The following is a 14,380-nucleotide window of genomic DNA, read 5'->3' on the forward strand; positions in this document are numbered from 1 at the left end:
CGAAGGATAATATTAAACTGCAGCTTAACTCAAAAACAGGGCTGAATAATGTGGCTCAGGGTATGGTCCAGTGGCGAGCTGTTGTGAACACGTTAATGAAGCCTTCGTATTCCACGAAAGGCTGCAAATTTCTTGTCCCGCGGAGCGACTATCAGCTTTTCAAGAAGAGCTGCACTCCATGGCGCTAGATAAGGTAGCTACATAGAGTGGTAAGACTCTTTATACAATAAATCGAAGTTAATAGTTTGAGTTTACTGGAAAGTCGTAGTTACAGGCGTATCATGAAACATTTCTTAGATTTATGATTTAGTAGGCTTTCCTAGAATCACGAACATTGTTTGTAGCTCGCGTTTATTTATTCCTTTTTTGTAAATAGGTCTATAATTCGTATTCCTTTTCGCATTCGTTTTCTGTAATGTATTTATAAGAACATAACAGTCTAATAAGAGAAGCATCCGCTCCTGTGTTCCGAAATTGACACCAGTGTTTCCTGGACCAGTACGTGCATGCACTCCCACACGCCGCGAAAGTCCTGATATTTTCAAACTGCATAATGTATTTTTATTCCCCTATTCCCGTCCTACCTCGCCCCAACGTTGCATATTTAAAATGAAACAATTACTGCTGTCATTTTGTACAAGCGCGCTCACGCGGTAGCACAAGAATTACGCGCCATTAGGTTACAAAAATAAGCCTGCGTCTAAATATGGGACTAAACAGAGCCGGTTAGTTAATTTGTGAGCTATAATTTTTACGCTGCCAAAAAGCGTGCTGGACATGTGTCTTATCGGCATGGGTGTTTTCCTGTGTTGTATTTTTAATAACGTTTCATCAATAAAGCGTCAATGTATATTAATCAGCAATGTCGTTTGACGCTAATGTAATTCGACATGGACGTCCTGTGTTCCTTCCGACAATGATATTTGTGTTGAAAGATGCCTGTAGACGGCAAATAAACCATATTAAAACTACTGGTGCTGCAATAACAGGCTTCATATAGATCTTCTGTCCCTACTACTAATAACCAGATAATCAGTTATATTTTTCCTCTGATTACTCATTATATTATGTGTGTAGGAATAGACCATCATACAGTGTTAGGTACATTCTTGTAATAGCAGCATATGAGACAGAACTTCACATGAAAACGTTCTGTTAATGCAATTCGGTAAATACAGTAGGATGGTCTGAGATTGACTAATGATTATGCCGCTGATGAATATGGCAACCGTGATGCTGATAATACCTCTAACCTAACCCGAAGGAAACAGATCAGATGAGAAACCTAGGTGTAGAATATAGTATAATATTAGGTGTGGTTTGAGGTTTTCGTGACGAGCATCAATATGGCTGAAGATTTCCGTCTTCTGGATTGTTGCGCTGTGTAGTCTGGTCGATATTAACCGACGTTTCAGAGGTCATACTGACTCCGTCATCAGGGCGATTTATTGCAGTATGACCTCTGAAACGTTGGTTAACATCGACCAGACTACACAGCGCAACAACCCAGAAGACATAAATCTTCATCGCCCTGATGAAGGAGGCAGTATGACCTCTGAAACGTTGGTAACCATCGACCAGACTACACAGCGCAACAACCCAGAAGACAGGAATCTTCATACTCACCGCTGTGAAAACCTCAAGTCTTACATGAATATGGCTGTCTTCTGGGATAAATCAGCGTGTAGTCTGGCAGATACTAAGGGATGTTTCAGGGAATGCTATTGCCACCGTCGTAAGGGTTATCTCAGCATGCGAGTAGACTTAGACTGAGTTTAATTTTCTCATCGTCTGTTCTCAAATATATTTCCTAAACATACTACATTAGGCTACTTAAAGTGTCTAAACTGTAAAAGTTCTGAGTTGCAAGCAAGAATTGTCGTGACCACGCAGTGAGATTAATGCTCAAATGATTGTGGCAAAGAGAGAGTAAAATTTGAAACGGTTTAAGTCCGATGCAGTAGACAAGCCATGGGCGCGCGAGGCTTTTGTGTGGTTCATGAAATATTCAGGCGCCACTTAAGGTAATGAAATAGCAAGTTAGGCACACGACTTCGACGCCTCGCCACCCGCTACTGGATTAACGTGTCTTTGTAGCGTCTTGTAGCGACGGTCTGCTGTGTCGTAGAGATGAAGTGGCTGCAAGTAGAACAACCAGCTCAGTAGGTCTACTTACCTGAACATCAGGCTCTACGGAGCTTCTCCTGAAGCGTGCGTGCCTTTCAAGTTCGGCTACACAGGAATGTCATGCTGTACATGATGCACACGACAGCCATCTTCAGAATTATAATTTTTAAAATTATTTTTATTGACAAGTAAATGTGGGATTTGTTCTAGTCGATCCTCCATGTTGAAAAAATATAGGCTCTTTATGCCTGTCGGCTTTACTTTGTCTTTACAGTTCTCCATGAACTTGTTAGTCCTGCGTGGCAAATATTCGAAGTTTGTTGAAAATTGCACGCTTCAAAAATTTCTGTGTCGAATACGAAATTAAGTAAGTGTTTTACTAAGTACGTTGTCGTACATAAATTGGAAGGTATTTTGAAATAACTCATAAAATAGTTTACCTATTTTTAAGGAGTAGCAGTGACTGCCATAAAATTATATTCAGATGAATGGGACAATATTCTTCATTTCCCTTCGCTTTCTTCCTTTGTGGAAGACGTAACGCTGCTGGTAGACATTTTAAAATGTGACATCAGTAAACATATTCACACTCCCTTAACACACAACACAGTGAATGCAGCCATGTTGTAATTATAATTTTTTGAGAAGGCAGAAAGGAAAATAAATATAGCAGCCCCCCCCCCCCCCCCCAGCCAAAAAGATTGAGCGATACAACTTTTCCGCTCTCCTCGACTGTCTCTTCAACACATTCCCTGAAAGTTTTCTTAACAATCTGACCTTTACATGCCCTTCTGCGCCCCCGTATGCTTTATGGCAGTGTTCAAAATTTCACACTACGAAGAAATCCACAAGACAAGTTTTTACATTGCATGGGATTTCCAATCTTCGCTTCATGCTGGAACTTTTACTTTCAGTTGCTACCTTCAGAGCACTTGGAAGTGGTCACTGTGTTGATGACGGATGGTTGCCATAGTAACGTCTCCCTCTTGTTGACACGTCGTGATGAAGTGGCCACTTGATCCATGTCGACAGACGCTTACTTGGCGGTGAAGCGACAGGGACAAAGCAGCGTAAGCGACACACTCTTCCGTCAATGACAGAGTTCTCAGTGCAATCCTGAAGTCAAAGAAACATGTCGACAGTCAGGCGATGAGGGCCGAGTACCGTACTTAAGGTCATTCAGCATTTTCAAACTTTTTCCTGACTCTAGGGCCGGCGAAAGAGCGAGCAGTGGGAAGCCACGAATATCCCACTGTACTGACATTTATCACATCACCCAGCAGCTTTTATTCATAATCGTTGTAGTTTATAAAACACGCTAATTTCAGCAATATGTGGTGCACCATATACTGTTTCAACACTCGACGTAGAATGACCGAAAGTGGGTCTGATGTCAACTTAAGGCCCAGAAAGAAACGTATCTTAGAGTCGCAAAATGTTTATTTGCAGTCTCATGGTGAAGAGAAATTTCGACACGGGATATTAAAAATACTCAACACACTTTACGAAAAAGCGTGTTTTTAATATCGGTATGCATCTTGTTTCTTTTAGCTCTTATATTATCGATCCCGAATCCTGGGGTCTCGGGTTCGATTCCCGGCGGTGCCCGAATTTATAATTTGTGTTGGGCAAGGCCGTGGTCTAGGCAACACGGAGTTTTCCTCCGGGGGCTTCCCCGGTTTCTCCGTGGCATCCCAACAATTACTCCATTCACACACAGAAGAAGGCAATGGCAAACCACTTCTGGATCATCTGCCAAGAACGTATATGAACAGGTCCCAGTCCGAGAAAAGGATGGAAGGATCCTGTTCATATGGACCTGTCCTCAGACAGAACACTAAATAAATATAAAAATAATTGCCTTACGCGCATATTTAAGCAGACAACTAAATTCGATGGAGCGTCACCATGTCAGAGACAAATTTCGAAGTATTTCCGATCATTATTTTATACTTTAACACAATAGAGATATACTTTAGGGTTTACAAATTCATAACAGTGAAAAATTATAAAAGGTGTAACCAGCTGGCAGCGAAGTTGCAACTGCATAACAAACTTGATTTGAAATCAACGATAGATTATGGGTTCCGAATTTCCACTCAAATAACATGCATTCAGCTCTGAGTAGTTAATATATTATAACAAATACTATATATGCAGATGGCAATTACAGAAAATTGCAATTTTCAATTCTAGTCGTATTTATGAAAATGCAAGTGAATTTGGGACTACCACACGATAGAGACATGTTTGTTTCATATCTCACTCGTGTAATTTCATGAGTTCAATTTAGACATGAATTATAAATGTCACTGCATCACTAAGTTGCGAACATGTTAATTCCACCCGTATCTGTCGGTGGATGCATTTTATATCGAGTGCATTTCAGTGCAGCGGTGACCTGACGTCACTATTTCATGATCGCGGTGCGTTTCTGGTACTGCCAGTTTACACGACTGTGTAGTCGTACCAAGAAGTGGCTTTCTCATTTTACTGATTTGTTCAGTTAGACGTGTTTTATAGTGTTGAATAAAAAATTAATTAATAGTGAGTTGGTAAATTTAATGGTATTTCTTATATCCCCAGCATTCTAAGTGTCCTGCCAATATCATCCTTCTTGATTTAGTGACTATATTAATATTTGGTGCATAAATAAAGTTAAATGTCCGGTGTATTTATGGGCCAAAGTCAAGTCTTACTTTTATTAATAACATATAAAATATTTCGGCCACTATCATGAGGATGTAAAACAAATTACGAAGCTTTTCTAATGAGCCAGCTTCTGTTCTTAAAGTATGATGGAAAGAATGTTTGAGTAATAAACATGTGAGCTTCCAGAATTGTTACTATATGAGGAAGTCACTATAGTGTTCAGTGATTCTGACATATACTGTAAATAATAAACGCTTCAGAGTGCCTCATGATATTGTTCTTATATTCCATCTGCATTCATGTTGTTCAAAATAAAATGGCTTGTTTGTGATAGAGCTTACGTAGTTTAAGGTATATTATTGCATATAATTCAATTAAAGGTTTAATGTAATGCCGAATAATATTAAATGTTTTAACTGAGGAAAAATTAAAATTAAATTAAGTGAGGAAAATTCTTTAGGTTATTTCAAAATTATTGTTAAAATTTTCAATGTGTATTTCTCACAGCCATCGCAGGAGAAGTGTGGAATCAATATATTGTGTCGCGTGTGATAATAAATACAGTGGATTCCGGTTAATCAGGACACATCGGGACTAGAACACTTTGGCCCAATTAAGCGACTGCCCCAAGTATGCGAAATTTCACGTAAAGAGTTAAAAAGGTTTGTTCTTCAAGATTTTTCTCAAATAAACAGCTGCCCCGAATAACCGACGGGCCAATTAACCGGATTCTACTGTATTTGGTTACAGTTTACGGCATTGCTCTGATGGAAAACTCTCCAAGAAATAGAATCCTACGAGTCTTAATTCTCACAGCTTTAAGGGACTATTCACTATAATTCCCATAGGGACATTAAGTAGAACATGGTGTCTCAAGCCTTCTTACTTACATCTAACTTTTTCTGGTTTCCATCAAACCATGGCCCCCTCTGACAGTAACCATCACGTTGGCTTTGTGGAGAGTATGGTGCCCATAAAAGAGCAACAATGCCTTACTCTGCCATATAAGTTCATGATTAACTTATAAGGGCCATTGCGTAGTAATTGAATTTGACAAGTCCCCAGCTAGCATATCCCCTTCCTTTGAGGGCTCACTCCTTCCCTGTTATCCCACAAGCAGACGACGAATGCGCCCATAAATCCCTATGGGTAATTAACAGAACATGGTCTATATATTTCAGGCACCCGATGAAGCCCCAGATAAATTTCTGTCGAATATATGGCAACACAGGGTTCATCCAAACATTCTCACTCCAAGATTTGGAGTTCTCACCTCCGTGAGTATGTCGATGTTGGACTTCTGGTGTATAACACCGTGAGGACTGGAAGGAAATATACCGTCTCTGTTATAAGTCCCGAAGATGGAGGCAGCGTGTGCGATATGAGGTTCTCACGGCGACGAATGTGAAGATGGCTGTAGCCTTGCAAACATTAACCGACGTTTCAGAGATTCCAACTGCCACCATCATTAGGGCGATGAATAAGCCGCTCGCAAGCCTATTTGAGATGATAATAAAAAGGATTTTTAAATAAATATTTTGTGACGGTGTGGAACCTGGCGCATATCGGCGGGCCCTTGTAAACACGATAATGAATCTTTTTCGGGTAATTTAAGACCAGCTGAATGACTGTGTTTCATAAGAATAATTTTCCTCAGTGGCCTTTATTGGTGCAAATTATGTGGGAATGTAACACTTCCGAAATTCTTCGGAACACAGGTTGGGAATGGATGCTGTGTGGATTTGACATCTGTTAATTCAGACAACTTGACTTACAGAACATACTGTAGGGAACCATTACTTCATTATATCTCAATCAAGTGAAAGTGCAATATTGGGAGGTCACGCGACTTTTCCGTGACCCCTATGGGGAATACAGAGCCCCCTTACAAGCTGCAGCGTCTCCACACGCCAGAAGGTGTCACACGGCTATCAGATGTCCTCATGCAGAACATTGCGAGCGCAGTGACAAGTGAATCGAGCACAAAGCACGAACATCTGTGTTGGCAACGCTACTCTGTCTCCCTCCAACAAAATTACATTCATTGCATTTCCGTAGAGAGAAGAACATGTAGAAAAAGAATGCATGTTGAACGGAACACAAAGGAACAATCAGGCCAAAAGTTGTGTTTTGTAGGGACATCCTATCACGCTTTATATTTCGAGGACTCGACGGAACTCCGTCGTTCGCCGATAGTTTCGCCTTTGAAGGATTTCAGGTTTTCACGATGAGTAAGAAGATGGCTGTCTTCTGGTAGAAGTTTACCAACGTTTCAGGTGTCTACCAGTCTAGACCGTGCTACAGCGCTGAGATTTCTTTGCAGCATCAAGAACTACGACCGTTCTCAGAAGGGGTGAAAGTGGTCACCACGTAAAAGGAGCTACAACATTGAGTCGTAAAGCGTATGATGTCGCAGAATTTGCGATAAATTTCGTAAGCGCAAAAAGTTTTAGAAACCCTGCACATCAGATGTTAATGATGTATAAAGTGCTGTGATCTACTGGTTTATCTGCACGTACGCATTTAAAATATTTTAAGTTGCCTTTAAGCGGGAAGTCCCTAAGTCTGGGGTCGCAGGTGAACTCGGTTACTTATCAAAATAAGGAAAAATGTTAGCAGGGAAAAGTTGTTGCAAATTGTGTTTTCGATCTTAAGTACTGTAATTTTTATACCTAGGACGAGTTGTTAAGTGGCTACGCTATTTATTTATGAATAATATAACTTGGCGGCGATGTTGCCACATTGACATTTTAGCGAAGGAGGTACGTTTTTTCATGGTTTTCTTCAGTACCTCTGTCTAATTCAACACCGCTTTCCCTTATTCTGGAACTCCCGACTTTCGCTGTCATGTCTACGTGGCAACATCGCCATAGATCTTAGGGAAATCGGTTGTGAGGATGAGAAGTGGATGAAACTGGCTAAGGATCGTGTTTTTTGGCAGGCTTGTGCAATAGTGGTTTTGAACCTGCGTGTTCTTGCACTGAGAGTCAGCACACCGCTGTAGCCTGTGTGTGTATGTTGTAGGGGGAGGGGGCGCTGTCACTTTCATATAATTTTATATTTTTAACTATTTAACATTAACCAACTAATTGGTAAATGAATCTTTCTTTTCCATTTTTAGGCGAACCGTAATAATATTTTATGAAGACTGGGAACTGTAAAGAGTCTTATATTTTACTGTCTCTATCCTCCACTTTCTCCCTTTGTCGTGTAATATTCTCCTCCGCGCTTTGTTTTGAAACAACCTCAGTCTGCTATTAGTTCCATGTTCTTCCTTTAAGGCGAGAGACAAATTTCACGTCCATAAAAACATCCGACTACTTTGTAGTCTGGTTAGTTTATATTTTAATCTCCCTAGTAAATCGTAGCAATTATTTCCCGATATTAATCTGCACCTAATTTTCTTGTGAAAGTAATTATGATTTGTTACTGCCGTTTCCAAATATTTTAACTTCGCCACAATTTAGAATGATTTATTAGTTATCTTTATATTAAAATTTTGTAACGGATTTTACTTCTGAGACTTAAAGGTAGAGTACAGTCAACCAGTATCCTTGCATGTTCATTTTAGACCATTCATTTTACTAATGTTTTATTTACGATTAATAACACGGTGTTATATTTATTTGAAAAAAAATTGTGACCTTTTACTCAGATGAGTGGAGGAGATGATTTGAGATGAAGTATTTCCCTTTTTTAAATAAAATTATTTGGAAAAGTGTCATTACTTCGCTTTTTCAATGGCGGCAACTTGAATGCACGATATGTGTGTATAGACTCAGATCTCATGTGCGTCATTATACCCACTTTGCGGTAGTAAAAAGTATATAGCTAACATTTTAAAGAGTCCTCCTTATAATCATCGTTACAGCCTTTCCTGTGAATGACCGCAAGATGGAACTGGTGGTTTTTGTACCTGCCAATAAAATGGGTTCTAATGAGGTACCGGAGTGCGACTGTCAGCAAAGAAACGCGGTCGAAAGCCGCGACCAGAACGGACCACACAAACAAACATGGGCGCCACCCACTCACACCACTCATTCAGGAAACAGAAAGTTGTGTGTCGGTTCCCGAAACGTTGGACTGGTATGAAGAACGTTCAGCTGTCTGCCACTTCCTGTTTCCAGTTTCTTCGTTGGCATTCACTGCAGCCCAGGAAGGAACACAGCTCGCGATGTCTCGTTGCGAAAAGCGAAAATTCTAATCTAATTCTAATTCTATCCTAATCATTATCACTAATCTTAAAACTAAAAGTGTGATAACATCTAGCAGCACGGTGGCAACTAATCACCCGAAGTGAGATTTCAGGTTCTCACGTCGGCGAGAATGAAGATGCTGTCTTCTGGGTTGTTGCGTCGTGTATTCTGGTATAAATTTATCGACGTTTCAGAGGTGCGAACTGCCTCCAGGACTATCACCCTGACGATGAAGGCCGTACGCATGTACCACTGGGCTTTAAAGGGTTGGTTTATCCATTAGTTGGTTATTTCATGCGTACGGACAGACATACCACGCGAATTTAAGCTTTTCGGAGGGTCTCAAAAGAGCCTGTATAGGTTTCTGGAATCAAACTCCCAAACCTCTGTCGACTTGTAGTTTTGTCCTGCCAAATTGTGCATTTAGTTCTGAAAGGGCTGGAGTGACTTTCTACTTGCTCCCAGACACACTTTTGCCCTCTTTGTGAGCCGCTTAGCAATAGAATGTAGCCCAGACGCTGGCAGTTGGCAATCTACTGTTCTGTCGCCACGCGGCGCTGCGTGGCGTGTTATCTGGTGACAGGTAGAACAAGGCACAATGCACAGGCCCCTGGGACACGTGGCTTAGCGAAACTTTCATTTAACATCAAACAAGATAATAGACAATCGAACATCGATCATGCTTCCAGGGACGGTCGTCAAAATGTAGTTTGTTCTGCGCCAAGAGGCTTGTCCAGGAAAGTGGATTAGGAACAACAGCCCTCACAATTGCTCTGTGGGGCCGCTGATTACTAAATATTGCCGGCTCGTATTAGATTTTAATCTTTACAGGCAATAAATATGTCTGTTTTATACTAATCACTGTAATGTCTATAGTGCATTTTATTAAACCGTTCCATGTTAGAAAGGTGATAATTCGCTGATAAGTGAAAAGTAATTGTAAAGTTTATTTGAGGTATTTCATAAATGGAAATTATATCAAACTGTAAACAAAATAAGGCATCTTCTATCTGAATTAATGTAAGGGTTAGTGAAAATTGTTTGGTATTTTTGCCGTGTTACGTGTTACATGTCATGATTTTGTATGTTGAAATGTCGATATCCATGTCTGTATTAGTTAGGGCAGCTGATGAAAAATTAAGTTAAGGCATGAAGCATGCATGTTTTGATCTGAAACTTGATATATATATATATATATATATGCCAAATGGAAGACCTGAGTGTAGATAGGACGTTAATAGGCCTATTAAACTAGAGCTTAAAGATAACGGGAATATAACTCCTGAAATGCTGATATAATGTATTTCAGACAGTAGTCAATGTGCAAAACAGACTAATATGTGCACAATTAAAGTCGAGGTTAACGAATAATACAAATAAAATTATATTCTTATGTTAGTCAGGGTAATACAGCTTTGTAGTTCCCGTATTTGGACTTGGCTAATACGTATCAGACTGGCGGTGTTACAAGGGTATGTGACACTCTAAGCCTGGCGTCTGCAGTTGAATGGAGCAGTTACGCTGTGTGTGTGCGTGTTTTCGTGCGTAACGGGGCAATTGTACGCAATTCCCTGCAGACAACGCTCTCGGCCTCCTCTACATTTAACTTGTTGGCTCCTAAGTCTCCAGTGACTCCGTCGATCTAACTAGATCAGGGACGTCTCCGAGACTCCCAACAGCGCATGTTCAAAGACCAGTTGAGTTGATGCGTTAATTCGTACGGCTTTCTGCGTGCTTTAGAACACATGTCTCTTGAAACGAGTTTGTAGTGGCGTTTAAAATGTTATTGTTAAATAGCCTGTGGTGGCGGAAAGTTAAGTCAAAATACGCTAACGCTTCCAAGCCAAAACTCACCTAAACAATATTTAAACATTCAGAACACACCTCAAAGAAAATACAACACTTCTCAATTACAGAGCTACACTTAATGCTGTTTAAGGAAATAATCCTTGTTTGCAGTGAGAATCATACGAAACTCTTAAATAAAACCAGAGTTATTGATTTTCAAAACAGGTGGGACGTATAATCGCCACTGGACTTTAAAGGGTTAACTCAAAACTGAATTTAAGTATGAAGCTTTCTGTCTTCTGGGTTGTTGCGCTGTGTAGTCTGGTCGATGTTTACCAACGTTTCAGAGGTCATATGAATATTCATCGACCTGATGACGGAGGCAGTATGACCTCTGAAAAGTTGGTAAACATCGAACAGACTACACAGCGCAACAACCCGGAAGACAGAAATCTCCATATTCACCGCTGTGAAAACCTCAAATCCTACATGAATTTAAGTAGTTTTATGTTTTTTGTGATCATCACCAACGCGCATCTATTATATCGTGAAGTATAATAGTTTGCGTTATCAATATCTTGATCTTGTGTTTCTGCTCATTGTTCATATTATCGCATCGAATTTAATCTCGTCTGTGCAGAGCTTGGGGTTTGCTGTGTGGTGGGCAGAAAGTTGGACAAACAGCTTCCAGACAAGATACAGCCCTCTCAATCATTGTCGCTGTTCTAAACGAGAAGTTAATTCGATTCACAACAGGCGCGCTCCGCCCTCTACTTTCAAAGGCAATAAGTGTATTAACGCAGAAAATAATTTGATGGAGAGGAGGCTGGCTGGACCAGCAGCAGCAGAGGGATGAAATATGGGATCTCTGTGAGAATTAATTAACTTATACATCGCAGAGCGAGTCGGCAGGGGTTTTGCCTTTGATTATTGAGATAAGCATAAAACGGGTCGCGGCAAGAATCCATTGCTACGGGACAGATTAAATGTGCTAAATTAATACGCGCCAGCACTAACACTAATGAGCAACTGTAAGATTTATCTATCTCGGTGGATCTGTGGAACCAGTTTATTGTTGTGATACCTTGAGCATCCGCCTTCCTTATCGAAGTCTTTTGGGGGTTTCGTCACAACATTGTAGTAGTCTTAATTTACAGCGGACTGTGCCGTTTTCAAGCCCAAGCGTAACAAGAATTGCCTGTATGGCGTTTTGTTTTTATATTCGGAACAACTCTATTAATCCTATAATGACCCATAAACCGGCTATCCTGAGTTCGGTTCCCGTACTTTTTCTCAGTCCGTCCAGTACAATGCATGATAGTACCTAAAATTAGGTCATGACCTTTTAAATATCTTTTGTCCTTTAATATTCACTAAACTTCCTGCATCCGACGTTATGTTATCTGAACTAGTGACAATGTCGTTAAATAACCCATAAAATAAATTAAAAACAAATAAATATATTTATTCCAATGTTGTGTCACACAACAGGCGACCTTGCCAGTGTTTTTAAGTATATTTTACATTTACGAATGTGTGAACCGCACTGAACGAGGCGCGGTGGGTGTTACATCTCGTGTCTGGAGATCTGCCACAGACCGACTGATTGGCCTGACGAAGCTTCCAATTTTGTTTGTTTGTATCTCCAGGCGAGTGATTAAACAGTTCCAGGGTTTTCTCCTTTCACATTCTTTATAACTCGTCATTCAAACACAATGTAATTGGTAAAGCATTGTTAAATAAAAAAAACAACGTCCTCTCTCGCTTTTATTATTTCCTCCACACTTGTAATGTTCCGTTCTGAAAAAAACAAAAATCCCTTGTGCTTAATAGAGGTTCAAACTCAGAATACACCAGTACGAAATTTGTTCATGTGTTTTGATTTTTCCTTTATGACGCCTATTCCGTCTCACGTGTTTGCTTATGTCCTGGTCTCAACTATAGAATTACTAAGTCACGTTTAGTTAGCATTGTCGCTGTTAAGTGTGGGCCTTATCACGATATAGCGCTGCTGTTTGAAGGGGGACGTATGTGATCTGTTGCAGGCCTCTGCCGTCACTAGGCATGAGGAACAGTTGGGGGTGCTGTTTTCTGTCATACTCACCCTCCTCTAATAACCAGACAAACGCCGGACGGGTTGCCATGACAACTGATCTCTTTACCCGGCGCCTCACTCGTTTGTTTCAATTTGGAATTGATTCAAATGAGTTTTCCATAAAGATATTATATGTCGGGGTTTGAATATATAAACGCTTGTGTTTCAATCTCCCTTTCCGATCTGCTGGAAGCAGTTAGCTAATGAATCACGCATTTCAGTGGGATTATGGTAACATATGTACGCTATTTTTTTGAAATACACGTAAAGGCAGGACTGACACTTGGAGGCGATGCATGTGAGCTCTTCATTTCACACTGGTGACGACAAACGGGTTGTTACAGTGGTGATGTGACCGATTTGTCTTCAGGCGGTACCAGGTTCTAATCTATTCCGGGTCACTGACTAACCTGACTTGCTTATCAGGTCGTCTCTCTGTCCGTGGGGGTTGCGAAATTATATCTAGAAGTAGATGGTTGTGAATAGTGAATGTGTAAGTCTTTAGAAGGGACTGGACGTAACCTGCTTACGTGTGTTATACCGTTTGCTATTTCCCGTGAACACTACATAACTCGTGGACACATTTTACTTTGATATTAGATTTTGGTTTTGACCATAAAGTTACCACTGAAACGCGTATCATCAGGGTCTCACCCTGAGGCATCAAGCACCTCTGAAACGACGGTAAACTTTTAACCAGGCTACAAGACGCAAAATCCCATGAGTGTAAGAAATCCAAGTAAAGAAAGAAAAAGAAAAGTGTTTTAATGCTAGGAGAAATGTAGAAAACAAATACGCCTATGGTTAGGAGTTCTAACAATTTAGTCTATTTAAAAAAAAATAGACGTTTCATCTTGGCGTGATTGTTTCCGAACAAGCTGAATGACCTGGGTTGCCTTGTAGTTCACAATGTTTCTCTTCTTAGGCAATTTAGTTGGATATCAAAAATAAGTAGACAATCATAATAGCCTTGTTCGTGTCAGAACAAATAAAACATAACTGCTCGTGTCGTTTCTCCAAAACATATTCTTTCTTTAGGATTAGACAACAAAAGAGTGGCTAGTTGAATTCTTCATAACCGTGTCTCTGTTTTATTGCCGATTTCCAAACAATTTCTTGTGAAATACGAGACAGACAATCTTTACTAACGGTGATAAAAGCAATCATTAAGGCAGACCCCTACATGATTGTTTTGTTATTTTCTTCTTTCGTGACACACAAACACAAAGAAAAAGAATAAAAATATTAGTGTCGGAAATCCATAGCGTGCAGATGGTAATTCACAAAATGAGGTGAACAACAGACAGACGAATTACATTTCCGTTCTTGTGGTTTAGTGTCTTCACTTGGTGGAAGAAGGAAACAAAGGCGAATGCAGTTTTCGTGTGGATGGCATTCCTGCTTCGTACTTGAGCGAGACCCTTTTGTATTGTACAGAATGTTCGAGTGCATGTGATTATGCTTTGCAAATAAGGTGATTAGAAAACATCAATATTGCGCTTTTTCTCAATTTAAACTGGCG

At 40.2% G+C, this 14,380-nt stretch overlaps 1 protein-coding gene across 1 annotated transcript in view; it reads right to left on the minus strand.

The window, feature by feature from the left end:
- Positions 1-2,855: 2,855 nt before the first annotated feature.
- Positions 2,856-14,380, minus strand: part of C15 (homeobox protein C15) — a 64,335-nt gene continuing 52,810 nt past the window's right edge. Inside the window, exon 3 of the mRNA XM_087351671.1 lies at positions 2,856-3,243. Coding sequence (XP_087207797.1) covers positions 3,051-3,243 — 193 coding nt within the window. The 3' untranslated portion in view covers positions 2,856-3,050. The remainder of the gene's footprint in view (positions 3,244-14,380) is intronic.

The sequence above is a fragment of the Zootermopsis nevadensis genome, unplaced genomic scaffold (genome assembly GCF_977971745.1).
Source record: "Zootermopsis nevadensis isolate Lab colony 2312 unplaced genomic scaffold, Znev_1.0 Znev_ptg000020l, whole genome shotgun sequence".
Lineage (NCBI taxonomy): Eukaryota > Metazoa > Arthropoda > Insecta > Blattodea > Termopsidae > Zootermopsis > Zootermopsis nevadensis.